A 22474-nucleotide genomic window follows, 5' to 3' on the forward strand; every position below is an offset into this window, starting at 1 on the left:
TGCTCTTTTATTTTTCTTTTTTTTGAGACAGAGTTTCACTCTTGTTGCCCAGGCTGGAGTGCAATGGTACGATCTTGGCTCACTGCAACCTCCGCTTCCCAGATTCAAGCAATTCTCCTGCCTCAGCCTCCCAAGTAGCTGGGATTACAGGCATGCACCACCATGCCCAGCTAATTTTGTATTTTTAGTAGAGACAGGGTTTCTCCATGTTGGTCAGGCTGGTCTCTAACTCCTGACCTCAGGCAATCTACCCGCCTCAGCCTCTCAAAGTGCTGGGATTACAGGCGTAAGCCACCATGCCCAGGCCAGGTGCTCACTTTTTATTAAAAAAAAAACATTTTTGTGAATCAGGTCACACAACTTAAAAATGCCTGGGGAGGCATTTACTTTAAAGAATAGACTTTTCCTAAGAGGCTATGGAACCCTCTGAAAGGGAATAGCTATCTAGACATCAGGACACACTTTGGAAGCCTGGATTTTCCTATGTGGGGTTTTCTCAAAGAAGGGCCCCAGAGAACTCTGGCTGAAGCGAACCATTCACATAAGACTCCTGTGATCTTGGACTGCATCATGTTTCCCTATCCTACCAAACCCAAAACACCAGGCATTTCAAAGGAGCTATTTTTCCTTGCATTTTTGGGACCATTGGCATCCAATGCCGTTTCCATATTATCTTGGGTATTTTTGGAACTAAAGACAATGAATAGGATTAATGAAGCAGGACTGTGATTTCCTGTGCCCGTTCCCCAACTGTTACCTGGGTGGGTGCTGCCCCTGCTCTGTGCTGGAGTAGAGACGTGGCCCAGATAATGGTCCCTGGTCCTCAACCTCCTTCTTAGAACAAATGAGCAAGACTCCAGGAGCAGCCCCTTCAAGGGCACTGTTGCTTTTGGGAAGCTCACATCTAAAGGAAAAGGAAACTAGAGAGACAGCATGGTCTTGTGGGTGATGTGGAATGTGTCGTAAGCTGAGACTAGTGTTTTCTATAGGGCTACTTTATTTCACTCACTCACTCATATAGTGCTACTTTATTTCACTCACTCACTCAATAGGTTGTTTTTTTTTAACCTAACCTACCATGTGCCATGTGATGATACATTATACTAGTTTGAATCATACAGATTGCTGTTTTTATAGGTAAGAATTGACAATTTCATATGGTTAAATCTAGTATTTGGAGGGTTTTCCGAAGCTAGTGTTAGGTTTTCTTCTGATGGCATCAATGAAGGCATAGATAACTCAATCATTGCTATTTGCTATGGTGGCCTAGGTCTGCCCGGGTTTCCTTCCAGGAACAGGACAGATACCAGTTTCTACCATGCATGTAATGGTGTGGTATTTTGTGACTTAACACAGGGCTGCGTTACTGCTTTAGATCAGCTTCTCCCAGATGCCTCTTTTTTTTTTTTTGAAAGAAAGTCTCGCTGTTACCCAGGCTGGGGTGCAGTGTAACGATCTTGGCTCACTGCAACCTCCGCCTCCTGGGTTCAAGTGATTCTCCTGCCTCAGCCTCCCGAGTAGCTGGGATTACAGATGCCCACCATCACTCTGGGCTAATTTTTGGATTTTTAGTAGAGACGGGGTTTCACCATGTTGGCCAGGCTGGTCTCAAACTCCTAACTTTAGGTGACCCACTGCCTCACCCTCCCAAAGTACTGGGATTACAAGTGTGAGCCACTGTGCCTGGCCCCAGATGCCCTTTTCTACAGAGGCAGTCTGAGGCCTGGGCCACTTGGGGAGCCCAACCACCACACTCCCCAACTCTGCAAGCCCTGCTCTGCAGTGTGGAGAGGCAGCCTGCCAGAGGAGAGTGATCTGTAAGTGCATAATGAGGACAATCTCGTTCGAACCCCATCTTGTCTAATGCCATTGCAGCAAAGTACCAAAGTTCACTTGCAAATATATTTACATAGACCAATATGAAATTAAATGATTTAATAATCAGTTAAAAAGAAACAAAACAGGCTAGGCATGGTGGCTCATGCCTGTAATCCCAGCACTTTGGGAGGAAAAGGTGGGTGGATCACCTGAGATCAGGAGTTCAAGACCAGCCTGGCCAACATGGCGAAACCCCATCTCTACTAAAAATGCAAAAATTAGGCCGGGCATGGTGGGTCACGCCTGTAATCCCAGCACTTTGGGAGGCGGGCAGAACACCTGAGGTCAGAAATTCCAGACCAGCCTGGCCAACATGGTGAAACCTGTCTCTACCAAAAATACAAAAATTAGCCGGACGTGGTGGTACATGCCTATAATCCCAGCTACTCAGGAGGCTGAGGCAGGAAAATCACTTGAACCTGGGAGGTGGAGGTTGCAGTGAGCTGAGATCGCACCACTGCACTCCAGCCTGGTGACAGCGAGACTCTGTCTCAAAAAATAAGAATAAAAAACAAATAGCTAAAGAACAACAAATAAACCAAAACCTGACACCTTTAGACTCTGGGGCCAAAGGAGATACCTAGTATCCCTTCACTAATTTATTAGAAGAAAGATGTTTTCTTTCCCTTGTACTCAATTTTTTGTTGACCAGATTCTCTGTGAATATGACTAGTTTAATCTAGTACCAAAGAGCAGAGTACGGGAGATAATAAAAAAGAATAAGATTCTGAAATATAAAACCAAGGTTTTGAGATACTTTTGATGCTACAGATATATGAGCTTATTAAGTGATTAAATTTATTCACAGGAGTTTCTGGAGCAGCCTTTCTGGTGGTGAATAACCAGGTGAACATTAACCACAGTGGCCACTGGGGTGAGACTTGCACTTCGCAACCTCAGCTCTGGCGACAGCTGGGGCCAGATCATTCTCTGTTGTGGGGGACTGTCCTGTAGGATGATGAGCAGCATCCCTGACTCAACCCATGAGTACCAGCAGCACTCCCACTGGCTGAGAATCATGGGGTCCAATGGATACTCTAAAACCAAATGCAAACGGAATGATGTGTGAGGGAAAAGCGCAGCTTCCTGGGGAACAACCTGTGTCAGCTTCGCAAAGCCGGAAGCAAGCATAGAGGAACGGCGCACAGTGAGGGCGCGAGGCCTCTGAGTGAATGAGGTGGAATGTTATGGAGTAGTACCCACCTTGACAACTGCATCCCTTCCAGCCAAACTCAAGACTGGACAACCAACACTGGCTTACACAGCTGAAGGGGTCCTGGGGAAGAGATGGGGCTTGCAGACTCAACCGTTGCTTGCAAAGGGGGTGGCCTGGGGGACAGTGAGAAGGATCTCTCCACCCACCTCTGGGCCTTGGCATTCCTGACAGCTCCATCCATCTACAATAGCCATGCCTCTTCCCTCGCTCCAGCTGGCGCCTTACTCCTCAGGGCTCAGCTCAAACAGCACTCTCCCCACTCCCACCACAATGTTCTCTGATCCTTTCCCTGCGGCCGCCCTCCCTGGGCCCCGCCAGTCTGCTCAGTGGTGCCTGCCATCCAAACTTCTCATGCAGAACTTGTCACCTTGTCACACACATACCGTGTATATGTATGTGGATTGCAGGAGTTTGGTTTTCTGTTTGTTCCTCCCATGAAACTATGAACTCCATGAAGACAGAGATCCTGTTTCCATGGAGTGCCACGTTCCTCCCAGAAGCCAATGGGGCACCCAACACATGGTAGACATCCCCCCAAAATATCTGCTGAATTGATGAAGGAAACCACTTTTCCACAGAATGGCAGGAGAGCTCCAGTAAGTGAAGTTCATGAGGATGGAATCAAGCATGCAGTCATTGCAGCAAACAATGTAGCATCAATGTGTAAGCTGGTGTATTTCTGCCAAGTGTGCCAGGCGAAAGCTGATCCCAGACAACAGTGTGGGACATGTGCAAGGTTCTGTCTTTACCCACGTATTTTTGGGGGTGTTCACCAGTACAGTATGATACATCTTTTGGACAAATAAGTTTGTACCCTGAGCTGAATCACACACCCTCAATGTGTCAACAACTTACATCAAAAGCCTGGTGAGACAGTTAACGACTAAACTGGGTGGTAGAGTTCAATGCTTTGAAACTTGTATTATAAGGAATGATCATTTGCATATTGATCAGGGAGGGTGGAGAGCAAGGGGAGAGGGAGACTGCTCAACAAAGACTCGTGAGCCTCTGAGTATGTCTGTATTTCAAAGCACACACGATTGACACGGGGCAGCAGGCCACTGCTGACATCTAGTCTGCTTGGTTCCTCACCACCACTGCCAGCTTCCAACATCAAGAACACAGAGACATTTCCGTCTAACTTTTATATGAAGAATTTAATTATCTATACACGTAACTAATTCAAAAGGTTGTATTACAGTTGTTAAAGCCGCAGGTTTATATATTTATATATTTTACATTCATATCCGTGAAAATACTGAAGCGCAACCGAACGAGGAGGAGCGGTCCTCGCTCTCTGCACCGTGTGAAGGGAGAACCTCTACACGACCGCCAGTGCAGTCTCCCGAGAGCGCCGGGCAAACGCGAGGGGAGTGCGTGTTACACAGTCTTTAGGAGGATAGCTAGATTGTGCTTGAGGCTCCCCCTACCCCATTTTCTGCGCTGTGAGCAGCAGGCATTTTTATTGAGAGCTTCCAGCTAGTGTTTAAAAGACAAACAGGGCTTCGGCTACAGCATATCCAACACACAAACAGACCATGAGCTCCATTTCATATTAATCTGTAGAAATTCCACAGTCTAGTTAAAAAATGTAAACATTGGAAATTAATTGCAAGGAGACTTCTATACATTCTTTCTTGTCAAGAAAATTACTTGTTCAAAATAGGTCATTCCATGAAAAATAATTGGAATAAAACTTCCTGTAACAGAGACTAAAAAGAGATTGTGGATGCCGTCGATCGTAACGACCTCAACGGCGTTGTCTACTGATTTTATGCTATGCAAACACGCAAAATTAAAAACCCCAAACAAAACACCAACTCAACCAGATAAATCTGAGACCAAACAAAAACAGAGTGCTTTCTCATGTGGCTACAAGGTCACTGTGCAAAATAAACTTAAATGCAATATGATTAGAGCATCGTACAAGGTAATAGCTTTGCCATGGAAAGAACTAATTTCTTATGTACAGGATGTATTACATGCTCAACAAGGTACAACTGATACACACAAACAAGCACAAACACCTTCGCTTTAATTGGGCTCATTCTATATGTCTTTAAAACAGAGATACTGAACTCCTCTGCACTTCTATAGTAAGGGGGAAAAGCCCCAAACTACACAGTTTAGTTGGTAACACTGGACAAAATAAAAAAAATACATCAAGTCTCAGATTTATGGACATTTGGAACAATTTTTAATAGCACATGCAGCATTCCTTGATAGTGGGTCTTTTTGCAAAACCAAAATAGCAAAGAAGTCATTTATTTTGTTTATTAAAAGGCTAAAATATATATTTAAAAATAATTTTAAAACTATTGAAAGCACCTGTGCAAAGGTGGGGGAAAGTCAATTTGAGTAACTAGGAAAGCCACAAAAGGACCCACTACCCTGTGTGTTTTTGTAATTTTTGCTCCTATCTCTGCAAGTAATAACTCAAACATTGCGATCACATGCAACTAAGGTAAAATGAGGTAAACTGCTCTGCAGTGAGTTCTTCTACTCAGAAGGCAGTAGGTGATCATGCTGGAAGTCACATGATCAAGGCTGCATCTCCCATCATCCCTCTGGGCAGTGATATGGGATAGTGGGTCTCTTTGAGGACTTTCAAGCCTGAGGGGGGGATGGACAACATATGATTCCTAGAAAAAGGAGGAAAACAACACATAAGCAAAACAAAACAATGAGCAAAATTCAAGCTAGGAAAATGAGTCAGGCATGTAAACAGCATGGTGCCAAAATGATTTAAAAAAAAAAAAAAAAAAAAGGAAAAAGGAGGGAGGGGAGGGAGGGGACATGCTACAGAAGGAATGAAAATTAAAGAAAAAAAAAACCCACAAGATAAACTCTTGCATTACAGAAGGTCTTCAAAGAGACGATTGCGAATGCAGCAATGGTCTAGCTTTAAGTTCTGCAAACAAAGCTCAGCAGAATCAGAGCAATGCTGCATGTTTTACCGGAAGATACCAGAGAGGCGAGGCAACAGAGCCACCAGGGCACTTACATTGCTGGCTTGGGTCCGTGTCTGTGGTCAGCTTCACATAATTGGATGGGAAGAGCCCCACTTGTCCATTGACTTCTCCTTTCCACCAGTCGGGGTCCTCCTTGTTAAGGACATTGATGATCTGGCCCTTGTTGAAGGCCAGCTCGTCGTCATTCTGCGCGATGTAGTCATACATCCCAATCACCTGGCACACTGCAGGAGACAGGGCTGGGTGAGTGGCAGCACACTTGCCGGAGAAAGCGCAACAGGCACCACGCAGCCATTCAACATTCCCAGCTACTATTTCTATCCTTTCAGAAAAGGATGACAGTAGGTGGAACTGTTCTATCAGGCTTTTACAGTGTGGGCAATAGAGGAAGACAAAGAATTAAAAACCAAGACAACAGCAAAACGTTCACACTAAGCCTTTAGCTTTTTTTTTTTTTTTTTTTTTTTTTTGAGACAGAGCCTTGCTCAGTCGTCTAGGCTGGAGTGCAGCAGCGCAACCTTGGCTCACTGCAACCTCCGCCTCCCACGATTTAAGTGATTCTCCTGCCTCAGCCTCCCGAGTAGCTGGGACTATAGGCACATGCCACCAAGCCCAGTTAATTTTTTGTATTTTTAGTAGAAATGTGGTTTGATATGTTAGCCAGGATGGTTTCAATCTCCTGACCTCGTGATCTGCCTGCCTTGGCCTCCCAAAGTGCTGGGATTATAGACATGAGCTACCACGCCTGGCCAAGTCTTTAGTTTTTATAATATCATCCTCTTTTTCATGTTTACTTGTCAGCAGAAAATGTACAGTGCTAATTGAGGGCTTCCGTTTTGAGTGCAGTGGAACTCCTTTCTACTGCTGACTCCAGACAGTCTGGCCTATAACCCCATCCCATCTTCCGCTGCACAGGATAGCTGTGTATCATGGGGAATTTACTATATCATCTTTCTTTTTTGGTTTAAAGTGGAAGGTAATTTATTAGGTCAAATTATCTCTGACCTCCAAGAATTCCAAATCTTAGTGAAAATGAAAACCAGTGTTTTTTTAAATTTATTTGAGACACAGCCTTGCTCTGTTGCCCAGGCTGGAGTGCAGTGGTGTGATCTCGGCTCACTGCAACCTCCGCTTCCGGGGTTCAAGTGATTCTCCTGCCTTGCCCTCTCAAGTAGCTGGGATTACAGGCATGAGCCAACACACTTGACTAATTTTTGCATTTTTAGTAGAAATGGGGTTTCAACATTTTGGCCAGGCTGGTTTGGAACTACTGGCCTCAAGAGATCTGTCCGCCTCGACCTCCTAAAGTACTGGGATTACAGGTACAAGACACCACACCCGGCCTAAAACCAATGTTTTAAAAGACTGTTCTGCTATATCTTTGCATCTCAAAATGATGTCTTGAAAGAAATCTCCACCCTCAAGAACAATTTTACTTTGCCGGTTTTCTCTCAAGCCTCTGGAGGTAAAATGGTTCTCATTCTTTGGCACTTCTACTTCAGATGAGTCTGCACCATCAGGTCACAGTCCCTATTAATCTTTCTTAACCAACCTATATATATAGGTTTAGGCTTTTCAAATTCTCCAGCAAATTCAATCATTTCAGCAAATGATTTCACATGTCCTGAGGAAGGAGCTGTACACGAAGTGGAGGGTACTGACACATCTCCCCGGGGGACAGCAGACCCTGTGAGAACCAAACTCCTCAGCCTGCACGAGGCCACAGCTCAAGCAAAGAGGCCCAGTGGGGACTGGGGCTCATCACAAAGTTTGCCCATCCCTTAGTTGCTTGAGAAGTCTGCCAGGTTTCAATCTTATCTCACCGGGTACATATAACACAGACATTAAACCATAAGGTATTGAAACAAAAATTCTACGCTTTCTACAAAAGCCAACCAAGAATGGTTTGAAGACCTAATGCAGAAATCTGCTCCCCGACCTCACCTCTCTCAGATCTTACTGAAGCATCTAACTTGGTTCCTTCATTCAGAAAATAGCCTACTAGGCCGACTGCTGTGCTCTGTTCTTTTCCAGTCCTCCAGGAAAGTGCGCATAATATCCTGCCCACCCAGAGAAGTCCCTCTCTGCCCATAGTGAATGTCACAGGGGAGCTATTTTAGTCACATCACAGCCCCCAACCCCCGAGGTCCCCAGCTCCATCTCCTGACCTACTGAGACCCCAGCCATTTATTTTTGGGTGTCACTTTCTGTGGCCTCACCCCCTAGCCTAAACCCCAATTTAAATGGCTGGAAGGAAATCAAGAGGAAAATCTGGCCTTAATGCCACAGCATTCATGACTCCTGCAGGAAGAGCATTCCAACAAGGGTTCTGTTGTATCCAGCACAGAAAAGCCACTTAGATATTTGGTCCTTTCGAAAGACATATTCCATATCACATTAGTTGGTGTCAGTCCAAGCAAGTACAAGAAGTGCTTTAAAGCACATGTGAAAAACAACCTAAGATATTTAAAGAGAAAATCAAGTGGAAAAACTCAAGTGACATGCAGACCATTTTCCAGTTAGACACTGGAAATGCCTTACCTGCTGCTAATGCTGTTGACTTAGGTGGCTCTGTTGGAGTGATTTTGCTCGTCCCAGGGCTTAGAAGTTTTACATAATTAGCTGGGAACCAGCCTATTTGGCGCTTTTTCCCACGGGCCTAGTAAGAAAATAATTATATCAAACATTTTTAAAGGTTCATCTTTTGTAATAGATTTCACTTTGTAACAAAGCACTTATGTGAAGCTCACATATAACTGAAAAACAAATGACACTAACAGTAAAATCTACGGATTACTAGGTCACAGATGTAAAACACCACAGCTAAAATTCAAACTGTGGCAGTCATTGGTCAGCAAAGCCCAGAATGCTTTTGCGTGCTCTAGACTGTGTGGATCACAAAATCGGGATATGCCATGGATTGTCTAGGATAGGAAATTCTGCTCATGTAATGCCAGCACTCAGCTGTTTATTTCAGGTAATGTAAACATCATGGTTAATGCCAACACTGTATATGGGTTTTAGGAATAATAATATAATAATAATAATAATAATAATGGCCATCAATACTCAACTGAGTACTTTTTGTAAGCCAGGCCCTGTGCATTTATGCACACAATTCCAGAAGGATTATTATAATAATACTATTATTATTCTAATTTCCAAATGAAAAGTTGAGTGACAGCCCCAAGGACACAGGCAATTAGTGGCAAGCCAAGATGCACTCATGTGTCTGTACTCTCCTTTATGGGTAATTTACATCCTTAGATGCAAGATGACATACATGCAGTGTAACACAGAACACAAGGAGACTAAACATTATTTTCACAAACGTGTAGGCCCATGTGATGGGTAAAGCCACATTTTTCAACGTCATTCCTTTCTCATTTAATTCAATCTGATTCAACATAAGACTCATCTATGGAGTGTTTCTGTGCTATGTGGTTAGAGAGGGACAGTAGATGACATGGGGAGTTTATAACGAAGTTGGTGAGGTAGGGCTTGCAGTTATGACACAATCCCATGAAAAGACTCAGGTTAGGGATCATGAGGTGGGCTTTGACTACCCTTCTGTACACCACCAAGAAAAGAGAACCCAAAACTTCTTGTGCATATACACGCATGCATGTGTACACACACACACACACACACACACACCACACACACACACACACACACACGTCTAGAAACAAGGCTCTGATCAAAACAGCTACCTCTGGTAACAAGGGTGGGAGGGAGACATATCTATCCCCTTGTACCATTTGAATTTTAAACCATGTGACTATAATTACCTGTTCCCAAAATACAGAAATAAAACTAAAAGAAAACTTCTATCACATCACCTCTGCCCTCCTACCTGCCAATTTCTCAAGGACAACTCTGGGTCACTTTTAGAACACAGGGCAGGTTTCCGTTTCCTTGAGGTCTGATAGATTTCATGCCCTTGGCTCAAGGACTACAGCTTTTATGTTCACAGTGAACCTGCTGATGACTGAAGCCATCTGTTTACAGGTTTCCACATGCTTATCTACCAAGTGTACCATCATTCAGCTCGCAGTGACACCACTCTTTCCCACACTCCTGCAGCTGCATGAGGGCAGAACACAGACCTCACTGGTGTTTCTTCATTTCTGGATCCACACTGAGAGTCACTCTGGTGACAGCACCAGGAACTTTCTCAGGCCGTGGCAACTCAGCCACCTTATCGTAGATCCTAAGAACCATTCAAACTCTCACTTAAGCACAGTGCTAGAGGTGTGGGGACTGGAAAATATGGTTGCTGTCTCCAACGGGCTTGTCAGCTACATGTAGAAATAAGAAATGTGCACGAAAAGCAAAGTATATAAAATACTAAAGAGTGGTGCAGGCATGGCACCACCACTGGAGCTCAGGGGAGGGAGACGGTGCTTCTGGTTGGGATGGTCACAGAGAGCTTCCAGAAGTGGTATCTGCAGCTCTTGTGGAATTGCAGAGGTAGGAGTCAGTTGGTTCCTGGGGAGAAATGTCATGAACAAGGGCAGTGAGGCACAAGAACAGGGGGTGCTGTTGTTTCAAAGGCTGGAGTAGAGACGTCATTGCTCAGTGCTAAGACGTGAGGCTGCACTGGGGAGAGGGGCCCCGCAGGCGAGGAGGAAAGGCAATGGGAGTCTCCCAGGTCTCCAAAACAGGACGGGAACATGCTGATGGCAGGGCCAATGGGTGACACAGCACAACTCTAAGCAAGAAGTGGGACCTGAGGGTCTAAGGAGGCCTCTCCCTCCCCAGCACAGGAGCAGGCATGCTGACAAAAAGGAGTGGATTTCTAGGGCTTCAGAGGTCAGATTCCTGAACCAGTGAGTAGTATCTGGCCAGCACTTCCAGAAAGGACGTTTATGGGCGTCCACCAGCGAGCTCCCCAGGGGAAGATCTGACTTTGGCTACACTTCAGGTTGCGCCTTCTATTCTGGCCAAGACGTGTTTCTTACATGTTCAGCTCTCTAGTGCGGCTCTTCCTGTCCTGGCCTCAGGCTTGCCTCCACAGAGTGGACAGGGGACTGTGTGAGACCCAAGGCCTTCCCAAGCAGGGCCTTCCTCCTTCCTGCTCCTGCTGTTCCAGCTCCCCATTCCTCAGCACCCCAAGGGTCTGTCTTCTGAGGCTAGCCCACTGTACAGCAATGGTTTCCTGCCTCTCTTCTCCCTCAAACTTACCTAGTTCCACATGGTCCTGCTCATGGGCAAACACCAGCTGATTTGGGAAGTCAGTCTACAGGCCCACTAATGGGCACCAAAGGGTTCCCACAGGCCCCTTCCTCACAAAGCATTCCAGAAATCATTCCTTCCTATATCCGGCCCAGCCTTACTGAAGCCCCCTGTGTTACGCAGCAGAAACCTACATTCAACAAAGGCTAGACAGACCGATGGCTGCAGGGAAATTTAGCCCTTCCACAGGCCCCAGGCAGGCAACCAGGGAGCAAGCCCCATCCTTCACTGAGCTATGAAGTGGGTGCCCAGGTGCCCGCCTGGCTGTTTGAGGTTCATCTTTCCTTTGGATTGGGGAGGATGTGGGGAGGAAGACACGTTCGCTGTACAGAAATCGGCTGGCTTACCTCTCAAGTAACTGCTATGCAACTTCTTAAAGGCAATTTTTAATTTAGAAATGATTTCAAACTCACAAAAAAGTGGCAAGAAAAGCACACAGAACACCCGTAGGCCCTTTACCCGAATTCACCTACTGTCAACACTCAATGCCAGCTGCTCCCTCATCTGTGTGCTTTCTCTCTCCCTCCCCACTCCCTCCTCTGTAAGCTCTTTTTCTGAATCATCTGATTGCAAGTTGCTTACATCTTAACTCTTTACCCCTAAATACTTCAACATGTATCTCCTAAAAATAAGAATATTCTCTTATATGACCACAGTACAGTAATCACTTTCAGTAAATTTAACAGTGGCACGACAATTTTGTCTAATCTAAGTGTCCATAACTTGATTTTGCCCGTTATCCCAATAATGTCCTTTCCAGCGTGGTTTCCTTTCACACAGGACTGAGTCTATACTGCAGTCAGTCCTCGTGCCTCTTTTTTTTTTTGAGACGGAGTTTCGCTCTTGTTACCCAGGCTGGAGTGCAATGGCGCGATCTCGGCTCACCGCAACCTCCGCCTCCTGGGCTCAGGCAATTCTCCTGCCTCAGCTTCCTGAGTAGCTGGGATTACAGGCACGCGCCACCACGCCCAGCTAATTTTTTGTATTTTTAGTAGAGACGGGGTTTCACCACGTTGACCAGGATGGTCTCGATCTCTCGACCTCGTGATCCACCCGCCTCGGCCTCCCAAAGTGCTGGGATTACAGGCTTGAGCCACCGTGCCCGGCCCCCCCTCGTGCCTCTTTAGTCCCCTTTCGACAGGTTTTGTCTTTTATGATCCTGACATTTTTTAATGTCCCACCCTGTACAGCTGCACACACATGACGTCCACGGATCTCCCCGCTGCTGATCATTCTGATCACCTGATTCAGGTGCTGTCGTAGTTCTCCACTCAATAATGACTGTGTTTCCCTGAAAATCACAAGCAATCTGTGGGGGTCACTTCAAGACCATGCACATTTTCTGCTCCTACTGAAAATTTCCTGTAGATTTGGCATCCATCAATGATTCTAACAAGTTTTACCATGAGAGCTGTGTAACAGTAATCTTTTTAAAGCATCTTTGTCTCTGGAAATGAGACTTATAGTAGGTATCTGGAATGGTAAAATGTATTAACAAGAAGATATGATTAATACACACACACACACGCACACACACACGCATGCACATACATGCACACAGGGGAACTAAAAACACTATAATGTATGGCTGTGGCTTTGAATGCAAAGAAACCTGCCACTGTGCCACACCTTCTAATACCACTGATGAAAAGCTCCACTCTCTAATGCCAAGACACTTAAGGATGATGCTATGCAGGCATCCCTTGTCATATGAGTTCTCAGTCTGCCAAGAGTAACTCTCTCAACTCAGGAATGGAACAGATATGTTTTCATATGAGATCCTAGCTCTCAGAAATCTGTTATCGGCTGCCTGAAGCTTAGGAACTAAACAAATACAGAAAATGTGGCATCTCTTATTACCCAAATACAGAATTTAGGCAGTGAGGGGTGATTTGTACTTTATAATAAAATTGAGATTTTGCATATTGAAACTTGGATAGAGAACTGTAAATAAGTAGAAAAGACACTAACTTGCAGCTCTCCTTCCCACCATCCACCTGGGTTCTTTTTTCGGATCAAAATCAGCTGACCAGGGGCAAGAGTGAGCTGCTCGGGGCCGGTGGCGGTGTATGAGGCAATAACCTGGGCAATTTCTGAAAAACAAGATCAAACATTGCGGTGCGCTGTTAGAGTCAGCAGGAGAAAAGGCCAAGAAGATGCAGGCGCCTCCCAGGTTCACAGATGAACATCATCAAAACCAATGTATTGGGCTGGATTTCTACCCAAAGAGTAAGGCTCCCTGAATCACGCCTTTTCCCAGAGCTATCAGGCAGACACAGCATTCAAGAGCTTGGCTGATCCTCAAGCCCTCAGTGGGCAGCAGGCTCCCTGGTCATCTCACGAAACTTACTTACCAACTTCCCTCCATAAGGTCTGCTCCTTGCCCACTCCTGGCACCTTCTGTCATATCCTTCCCATAATTACTTCAAATGCCCTGAGGCTAAGGGCGGGGCCTCATTCGCCACCCACCCCAGCACAGTAGCACTCAATGACTAAACTGCGAAAGTGACTAAAGGACTCAATAGCTTTTCCAGCTGCCAAGTACAGTAGAAAGAGAAAGGCTATTTTTCTCCGAAACTGCTGGGAGCCTGGCAGGAGCTTATTTCTATGTTGTTGCTACAGATTCTCACTCCCAATAACACAGCCGCCTTCTTTATGGCTCACATGTTAACAGTGATCCCTGAGTATCAGGTGCGAACTGTGACAGGGCAAATTTCTTTCTTTTTATTTCATGTTATAGGAGGGACCTGGAGTTAAGAAGGGAATTTTATGCAAAACCAATGCAGCACAGGGAAAAAAATGTAAACAGTTCTGTACCTTTCCTTAATGTTAAAAGTCCCATGGGAAAAATTCCAGCAGTACCACAAACCAGGCTCTGAAACACACACTTCCCTTTGCCCAGGAGATTTTGAGTATGAAAAGACAGAATCCTTCTCTGCCTGAGTTCTGGCACATCTGCAGCTACTGCCTTCTGAACTTCTAGAAGCAATACAGAACAAACTGTTCTACTCCTCTACCCTTGCTCTCCAAGTGTGGTTTGTGAAAGAAAGGAGAAAAGAAGGAAAGGAGGACAGAAAATAAAATGAAGAAAGAGGGAATGAAGTAAAGAATGGAAAGGAAGAACGCAAAAAGGTCCCATGTTCTGACGGGATTTTCTACTTCTCCACTCACTCCAGGGAATGAGTAAGACTCTGGCCCTTAAGCAAGCCGCTCTCATCCCGTATGTTATCAGGGGTCCGCCATCAGGACAGAAGCACTCGGGAGATCACACTGCAGGCCTGGCTCTGCCTGATGCTTTGGAAAGCTTGGGGCAAGCAAGAAAAGGCCAGAGCACAGTCTACTGCCCCAGCTTAGGCTCTGACTGAGAGCTCCAGCTGGGAGGCCTACGCTGGGATGAGGACTCTCCTGCAACACACCAAAGACTAGCTCTTGACTCCAAGAGTTTATGATTTGGAGAAAGACCAAACTAGTGCCCTATTTGGCACTGGATGTTCTTGCTCCTCATGGGACCTGGCATATGCAGCCAGCGATCTGCCCCAACATTATCTGCAGTCTTTCGTATTCTTTCTTGCTAGTTTCAGTACAAAGTAAAGCCTACCTGCGCATCATCTATGAAATATCTGGACCCTCTGGAATGACAAACGTCCAAAACTTAGAAAACTTGCAGTTAAGACAGAGATTTGATGGGGTGGTCCAATGTATCCCCATACACTGATTGTATTTATCTGACTAAAATAAAATCCTAGACTATGTGAAACCTCTCTTCCTTTTTCTTGCCATGTAAGTCCAGTTGGAGCTGAGCACCAGACAGACAAGCAAATCCATCGCTTGGCATTTCAGTAACTGTTTCAACCTATAATTTCCTAAGGATATGTTAGCAAAAAAGCTCCAATGACCTAGACCAGGAAGACATGCCATAGAAACCTTATTATTTCACATCCGCTTCTTTCTTCTCTTTTTTGTGCTACTATTTATAGCACATGTGATTTTATTGAAATCAACTAAAACGCTTTGGATTCAGAGGTGTGACTATAATTTTGAACCTTCAATGTGTACCGAGGAGAACCATCTGATGGTTTCTAAATTAATGGGACCTACACTCAGATAATATCTGTTGCTCCTCTAATCTTCTCCACTGTTTTGTGTCCTGGGAATGCATTGTTTGGAAATGAAAAGGGGCTAACCAAGCCTAACAGGAAGACTGAGAAGCAGCTGAGCCCAGAATCCTACAGCTCCATGTATTATAACTTCTCAGCATCTCGCCTGAATTCTTTCTTTCTTTTTTTTTTTATTCGGATGGAGTCTTGTTCTGCTGCCCGGCTGGAGTGCAGTGGTGCAACCTCGGCTCACTGCCACCTTGACCCCCTGAGTTCAAGCGATTCTCCTGCCTCAGCCTCCCGAGTAGCTGCGATTACAGATGTATGCCACTATGCCTGGCTAATTTTTGTTTTTGGTAGAGACTGGGATTCCCCATGTTGGCCAGGCTGGTCATGAGGACTCTCCTCCAACGCACCAAAGACCAGCTCTTGATTCCAAGAGTTTACGGTTTGGAGAAAATGATCCACCTGCCTTGGCCTCCAAAATTGCTGGGATTACAGGCGTGAACCACTGTGCCTGGCCTCACCTGAATTATTTCTCGACAGCCCAAGAGAACACTCTGTCAGGTAACGGCTCCACTCCTTACATGTGAAGTAACAGACAAATCTCATAACCAAGTAAAATTATTAATGGATTCCAAGGAGAGGACTTACTCTCCGCACTCTCAGGAAAGATTCTTTTTATTTTAGGATCTATTCCTAATTGACAAAGATGGGGAGCAACTATCAATTACATTCAAAACATTGAAAAGTAAGCATCAGGATTTGTAACTTACCAGGTTTTTTTCCTAAACTCCCTGTTTTCCCAGCAGTTCCAGAGCCCTTAAAACAGAGCAAAAGGTCTCATTTGCATGCTGAAGTTTTGATCATGCAGCTTAAAAAACGATTAATGATGATACAAACCCACTTGAGCCCCGAAGCCCCGCTTTTCATTCTGGGAAAACATAGCACTGCATCACCTGACACAAGGATATAGATCAGGAAAACATGGGACAAAGTAAGTACTTCCAAACACGTGGCTTTTACTCATTTCTGTAAGAGGAAGAAACAGCAGAGTATGGGGCCCTGTAAGAGCCCAGAGGGCTCCAGTATTGACCATGCCGAGCGCAGGCATTTCTTGGACCTGGTCGAATCTAACAGGCATCTCCAAACTAGGAAGACTGTTAGTCTGCATCCTAAACACTAAGCTCGGGCTTGTTACCATGTGGTTAATTATGACATATTTCACACATAAAAAATAGAGGGAATAGAACTCATGAGCCTACCACCCAGATTTAACACATTAAAATATTAACATTTTGCTATATTTGCTTTAGGAGCTTTCTTCTTTAAAAAACTAACACAGTACAGGGAGGGACAACTGGAACCGCTCTCTTCCCCCATCCTATTCACCCCTCTCTATCCAAAGAGGCAGTGGCTTTCCTGTGTGGCCTTTCCACCCAATTTCACAGTGTTTATACACTGAAATTTCTCTATCAATGCATAGAGGCAGAGCATATTTCTTCCCAACTATCAAGAGTTTAAAAAGTGCTCTGGGGTTGAATTCCTCTCTGGGATACTCATGGAATTTTAAACCAGCCGAGTAAGCCAAGAACAGAGACCACGAGAGGGAGGACAGGAGCCAGAATGGAATCTGTTGTTACAAAGTGCTTTATTCTAAATTAATTTATGCTCGAGTCTATCTTGCAGTAAATTAAGTATTCCAATTAAAACAAAACAAAAGGCTTAATAAACTAAACATGAGTTACTGAAAGAATAAAAATATGCCATTTATCTACCAGGAACACAACTTACAGTCTCTTTATTTTGCTTACTGAAATTTAAGAACCATTTAGCAGGAAAAGTTTAGGTTAAATTTTTAATTGATTCTGCTTTCTTTATTAACAAACAAAGTTATACAATGGCAATCTCTCGCTGTTTTTTAATAGGCTGCGTATCAAAAAAAGGAATGACAATGAAACAAGATTCCAGTGGCCAGTTACATGCCTAGTACAGGCTTAGAATCTACTCCCTACATTCCATAAAAAGAACAAAGCAATTGGCAGTACTCAACAGTCGAGTTCAAGTAGTTTCAATGTACTCTCTTTGTAAAACCACAGCCAGCCCAGCGAGCTGGGATGGATCCAGAAGGCCATGTTCTGTCCTCTGTGTACCTGTAAAGCCTCCCAGACTGTGTGCCCCAGACCTGCCCATACAGAGAAGGGAAGCAGCATGGGACAATCCTCCCCATGCCTAGACTTCAATTCTGGTATCTGAAGCTGGGTCTGGTGTTAAGTTTGGTCGAATATTTTGCTTTTACACTGAATTCTGTATCCAACTATGACAAAAGAGCCAAGTTTTTAGATTTTTTTCATTATTGAATAGTATAGCTAAATGTGTATATAATCTTTTTAGTACTGCTAGTTCTTCTGTGGCTAATAATTTAAGACTGTGGTTAAGAAAGTACCTTACAACTCCACTTACCTTAAAAAAAAAAATCACTGTATGTTTTTCTAAAGTTTACCTTGGATGGTTTTATTAAAGTAGAAAACTGTAATTTCTTAAAATATGTTCCAAGTAATGGCTTTTATATTTTAATTGATCCAAAAGATAAGGTCACTTTGAGTTTTTATGCATGGTAGTAGACACTGAGTTGGTTTTTAGTGTTTTACTCAACTCCCCTGAAATATCATCTGTATGACTCTCACTGGACTCAACGTGCTAGCCTGGAGAAGAACTTAATTCTGTCTCCAGGTCTGAAAAGTCCAATATGCCAGCTGTCTCACGGGGCAAAATTATTTTCTCCCAGACTTCTGCCAAATTCTCCAAGGGTGGGCAGACTTATGTAAATCCATCCATTGGAATTCCACCTAGCTGTTCTCAAGGCCGCGGCAAGAAAAACCAAAAAGCAAAACAATGCCACCCCTTAAAAAAACAAAATCCAATCAAACAAAATCATTTCTGGGAGCTGCAGGAGAGGTTAGCAGGCCGAGGGCAGGACTACTGGAGCAGTACACCAGGCCCAGCCTCGCCCCCAGAGCAGCTCCGAGCTCATGGAAGAGCCCAGGATACACCACTGGCATTTGAAATAGAGAACTTTGTCCACCTGCTTACTCCTGAGAAAGTAACCCCTACAGGTTCCCTGCCAGCCTTTTCTCTATCAGTACCTAGGAGGTATGAGGAGAAAAAGAAAGTAACTATGAATTGACTGTCAATGCTTAAAAAAAAAAAAAAAAAAAAGTCAATTCTTGTTGGTTTTTTAAAATGTGCATTGGATCTGTTAAATGACTACATTTATACCTGAAACTTTCCACTAATGTGCAAGGGGCTCCGACAAGACAGACTCCCATACTCTGTGGTAGGTCCACCCCACCATCCCATTAAACTTGCACTGTCTTGAGACCATAGTTTATGCGATCAAATTTTTAGGGCTCTATTTAACAACAGTAGGAACATTTCCAATTTATATGGATAACGGCACTTAAATTCAGTCCTGATCAACGGAGATTCTAAGTCCTAGCCAAAGTGTACCCATCTCTTAGATCTTGTCTTTCTACTGTATGGGCAAAAATAGAAATTCTAAAAACTTTCTAATATCCAATATTCTGGGGCCAGTATCACCAGATACTTCTATTTATACAGGCAAAATTGCTATCTTTCTTGGGGCATTTAAAAATCAATGACCATAATTATCTAATCAAGAAAGTTTACTCCAAAGCATAAGTCAATTACATGCAGAAACAGAGATTAATACTGAACATTATCTTCCCAGCTGATTAGGATCAGCCCCGTCACACTCAGCTTCCACTTAGCCCTGATGTGTTCTGCTTGAGGGAGGCCAGTGCTTACCCTACAGCGCCAAATGACAAGATCAAACAATGACAGGTCACACTGGATTTACTGTCACATTCCAGAACTTAGCAAAACACAACGAAGCTCCACTGTCAAATATCATGTGACTCCCCGCAAAGAGAATCGCCACACAGAAAGGGAGATGAAACAGTTAATGTGGGTTTACCTCTGAATCTTTAAGCCTCACATAGTTAGAAGGGAAGACTCCGGACTTGTCGCCCACTGTTCCTGTCCACCAGTCACCATCTTTCTTGGTAACCAAAATCACATCCCCTTGCTGAAAGGTTAAATCTCCTTGCTCAGAACTCTCGTAAGTGTACATGGCAATAAATTCTGGTGGGGAGAAATATTGAGATACGGAGAGAGCTTGATTGTTTAAAGAAATCCCAGATAGCTTTGCAAAAGCAAGTTTATGAATAAGGAAGTTAGGACAAGATCCATTCAAGAGAAGGGCTAGTTGCAGATTAAATACAGAGCTGCAGAATGCCCAGGGCTCCATATTCCCCCAGTGTATATAAAAGTTCAGTAGCTGCAGACAGGGAGACAATTCCTGGGAAGACCCAGGTATAGGAACAAAAAACCCGACTGCACGTTTACTAACACCTATTTATAAGTGATCTACCATTTGGCACCATGATTTCTTATTGAATGAAAATGGTTTTATATTTAGTTTTAATTAACAGTTACATAGTACCTACTCTGTGCTGAACACTGGGTCAGATGCATTCATAAGCAGCCTCTTGGTAAGCATATTAAGTATCTGTATTTCGGTTTTGAAGGTACCACATCACAGTTTTAGAAAATTGTTAGATAGGATATATTCTCCATGTAAATTAAACAAGACATACTTTTCATTATTCAACTGCCCAAAAACTTATGTCCTATATAGAATATGATAGGAAGCTGTTAGAACACAAAATGAGTTACACATATTATTTAGTTAAAAATGGGCATCTAGTTGTCATTTAAGGGCACAAACAGGTAGAGAGGACTGATAATAAAAGAAATGCCTATCCAATCCCAGAAAGCCTTTCAACAAGTTAAAAAGAAAAATCAGTTTATCACATTTTATTATTCATGTAATTTAGTCTTAAAAGATAACAACTAGTGTTCTTTCATGTCTTGAATTTGAAGGGTGTACATTACAGAAGAAACTTTCCTTTTTGATTATATGAAGAACTTTGCATCACTCTTGGTTGATTTTATTAAGGCTTAGAACCGAATCACACTCTCAGAAAGCTCACCAGACACAAAATCCTAGATGGAGGTTCTAAGTAAAGATTTACAGAAAGATGCACATGTTTCTTATTTCTACTTTTTCTCCATTTTATCCTAGGCCTTTGTATGTATTTTTTTAAAGCAACAGAAAAAAATCACCATTTACCCAAAAAGTTCATTTTTATAATGGACAATGTATATTTCTCTCTAAATGATATTCCTTTAATGTCAAGCCTTGAGTTGAGTAGGAGGCTGGAATTTTGTATGGAGAACTCCTCCAGTTAATTATCAGAGCCTCTGCAGGAGGTACGAATGAAAACTAAAACAGACAAAAACACAAAAACCTCTAACCCCTGTGCTCACATGGGTAGCCCCCGGAGCAACAAGGGGCCTCCTTCAGCGCCACTGTTGACCTGTCAGCCCCGAGGCCAGCAGCAATTGCTGGTGGAGAGCGCTGGGCCCCATGGCAGACACAGGTCATTCAAACATCCCAGGGAAAACAGAAGACTCTCTGTCTTTAGCTCCGAGGCGCTCGTAACACATACCTCCACAGTGAAAATTGGAAAAATGATTTCCCACACAAGGAAATCAAAGTTTGGTGGCTTTAATAGGGTCATTCTTTTTTCATTAATAGATTCATTTTTCTGATTTCTCCATACTCTGACCCTTCCCTTTTGATTTTGCTCCCTGTTACTGTTCTTTAGATCACATTTGGCCATTTAAGATGGGATTCTCGGCAATCAATACTTTCCCCAGTGATTCCTCAACTTCAAAGTCACTTTCTTTAAAATGGATCCAAATTTTGAAGTAACTTTCCAAATGCTTAAGAAACTTTAGAAACGTGAACTCTGGCTGAACTTGGTACTGCAGTATAAAATATGAAACATAAAGGAGACTGGAAAGACTGAGGCTGGCCTTGCCCTGCTTTGCACTAAGGCATCTGCGAGTGGCTTTAGGGGGACAATGAAACCCAGAGATGTGATGATGTATAGGCAGAGGTTCCTCTTCAGCTACCCTTCTCATGAGACATTTCACAGAAGGCACTGGCCATCCCCAAGCCAACATTTTAAGAGCGACCCCAACCGATCATGTATTTTATCTGGTTTACAGTTTACTTTAAATTTGATTATATTCAATGTGGTATTAATAAGAGGCTCATTAATATATGTAAATAGCTTTTCTCAGAATTTCTAAGGCTAATGTCCTCCCAACCCTTCACAAAGCCAGTAACCTTTCCAAATATTTCTAATACCTAAGTCATTTCAAAATGGCTGTAATAAATACAAACTAAGATCGGAATTTAACTCTATTCTGTTAACCAATTTTAAGTATATGTGTGGTTCATTTGTGACCTATTTATTGAGGCCTCAGTACATGTTTCAAAACAAATAAATAAACATTCCTCCACACTACTATTGGATGAGGATGCTCATACTTTATGTGGCTTTATCAGTAATCCAGGGAATGAAGCAAAAATAAAATAAAAGCAGTAGACATTTACTGTGCTTTGTTCTAAAAGCCTTCTGCATGTTATCTCTTTATCCTTGTAATAATTTCCTATCTCAAGGGGTAGTTATCATGCCCAATTTACAAACAAGGAAGCTAAGGCATAAACAAAATAGTATGGTTACTAGATGGGAGAGTCAAGATAAAAACTCCAGCCCTCCACTGAGTCTTGACTGGATATCATACACTGAAGTTTTTTTGGTGCACTGTGTTTAAAGGAGCTTTTTGCCTTGTTACTCTACCAGTGCATAATAAAGTCATTAAGACAATGAGAATGTATAAAGGGAACTCTGCTAATCATCGTTTTCATGGTAATAGTAAAAATTAGGTCCTCGATTTGTTTATAGTGATAAGGTTTTATAGCTATGCTATGAGCTAAAAAAAAATTTTACTTTTAAAAATCCTCTTGAAAAAAGAACACTGTTATTGTGAGTCTGAAATGCCATTATGCCTTAATCCTTGCTGTCTCCACCTAAAACAGCTGTTTTAATAATTCTATTTTTCATTAGGCAAGGTTT

General features: G+C 43.4%; 1 protein-coding gene across 13 annotated transcripts in view; it reads right to left on the reverse strand.

Moving 5' to 3' along the window:
* ITSN1 (intersectin 1) overlaps positions 1 to 22474 on the reverse strand; it is a 248418-nt gene that overhangs the window by 58038 nt on the left and 167906 nt on the right. For 7 of the 13 annotated variants that reach the window (XM_074389317.1, XM_074389315.1, XM_039480382.2 and 4 more), the window contains 5 exons: positions 19399 to 19565; positions 16178 to 16223; positions 13276 to 13397; positions 8608 to 8725; positions 6099 to 6290 (listed from right to left, as the gene is read on the reverse strand). In XM_074389317.1, coding sequence (XP_074245418.1) covers positions 6099 to 6290; positions 8608 to 8725; positions 13276 to 13397; positions 16178 to 16223; positions 19399 to 19565 — 645 coding nt within the window. Of the gene's footprint in view, positions 1 to 4230; positions 5737 to 6098; positions 6291 to 8607; positions 8726 to 13275; positions 13398 to 16177; positions 16224 to 19398; positions 19566 to 22474 lie in introns of those variants that run through there. The other 6 variants (XM_074389322.1, XM_074389323.1, XM_074389324.1 and 3 more) reach the window with 3 other exon arrangements.

Source organism: Saimiri boliviensis, chromosome 18 (genome assembly GCF_048565385.1).
Source record: "Saimiri boliviensis isolate mSaiBol1 chromosome 18, mSaiBol1.pri, whole genome shotgun sequence".
Classification (NCBI taxonomy): Eukaryota; Metazoa; Chordata; class Mammalia; order Primates; family Cebidae; genus Saimiri; species Saimiri boliviensis.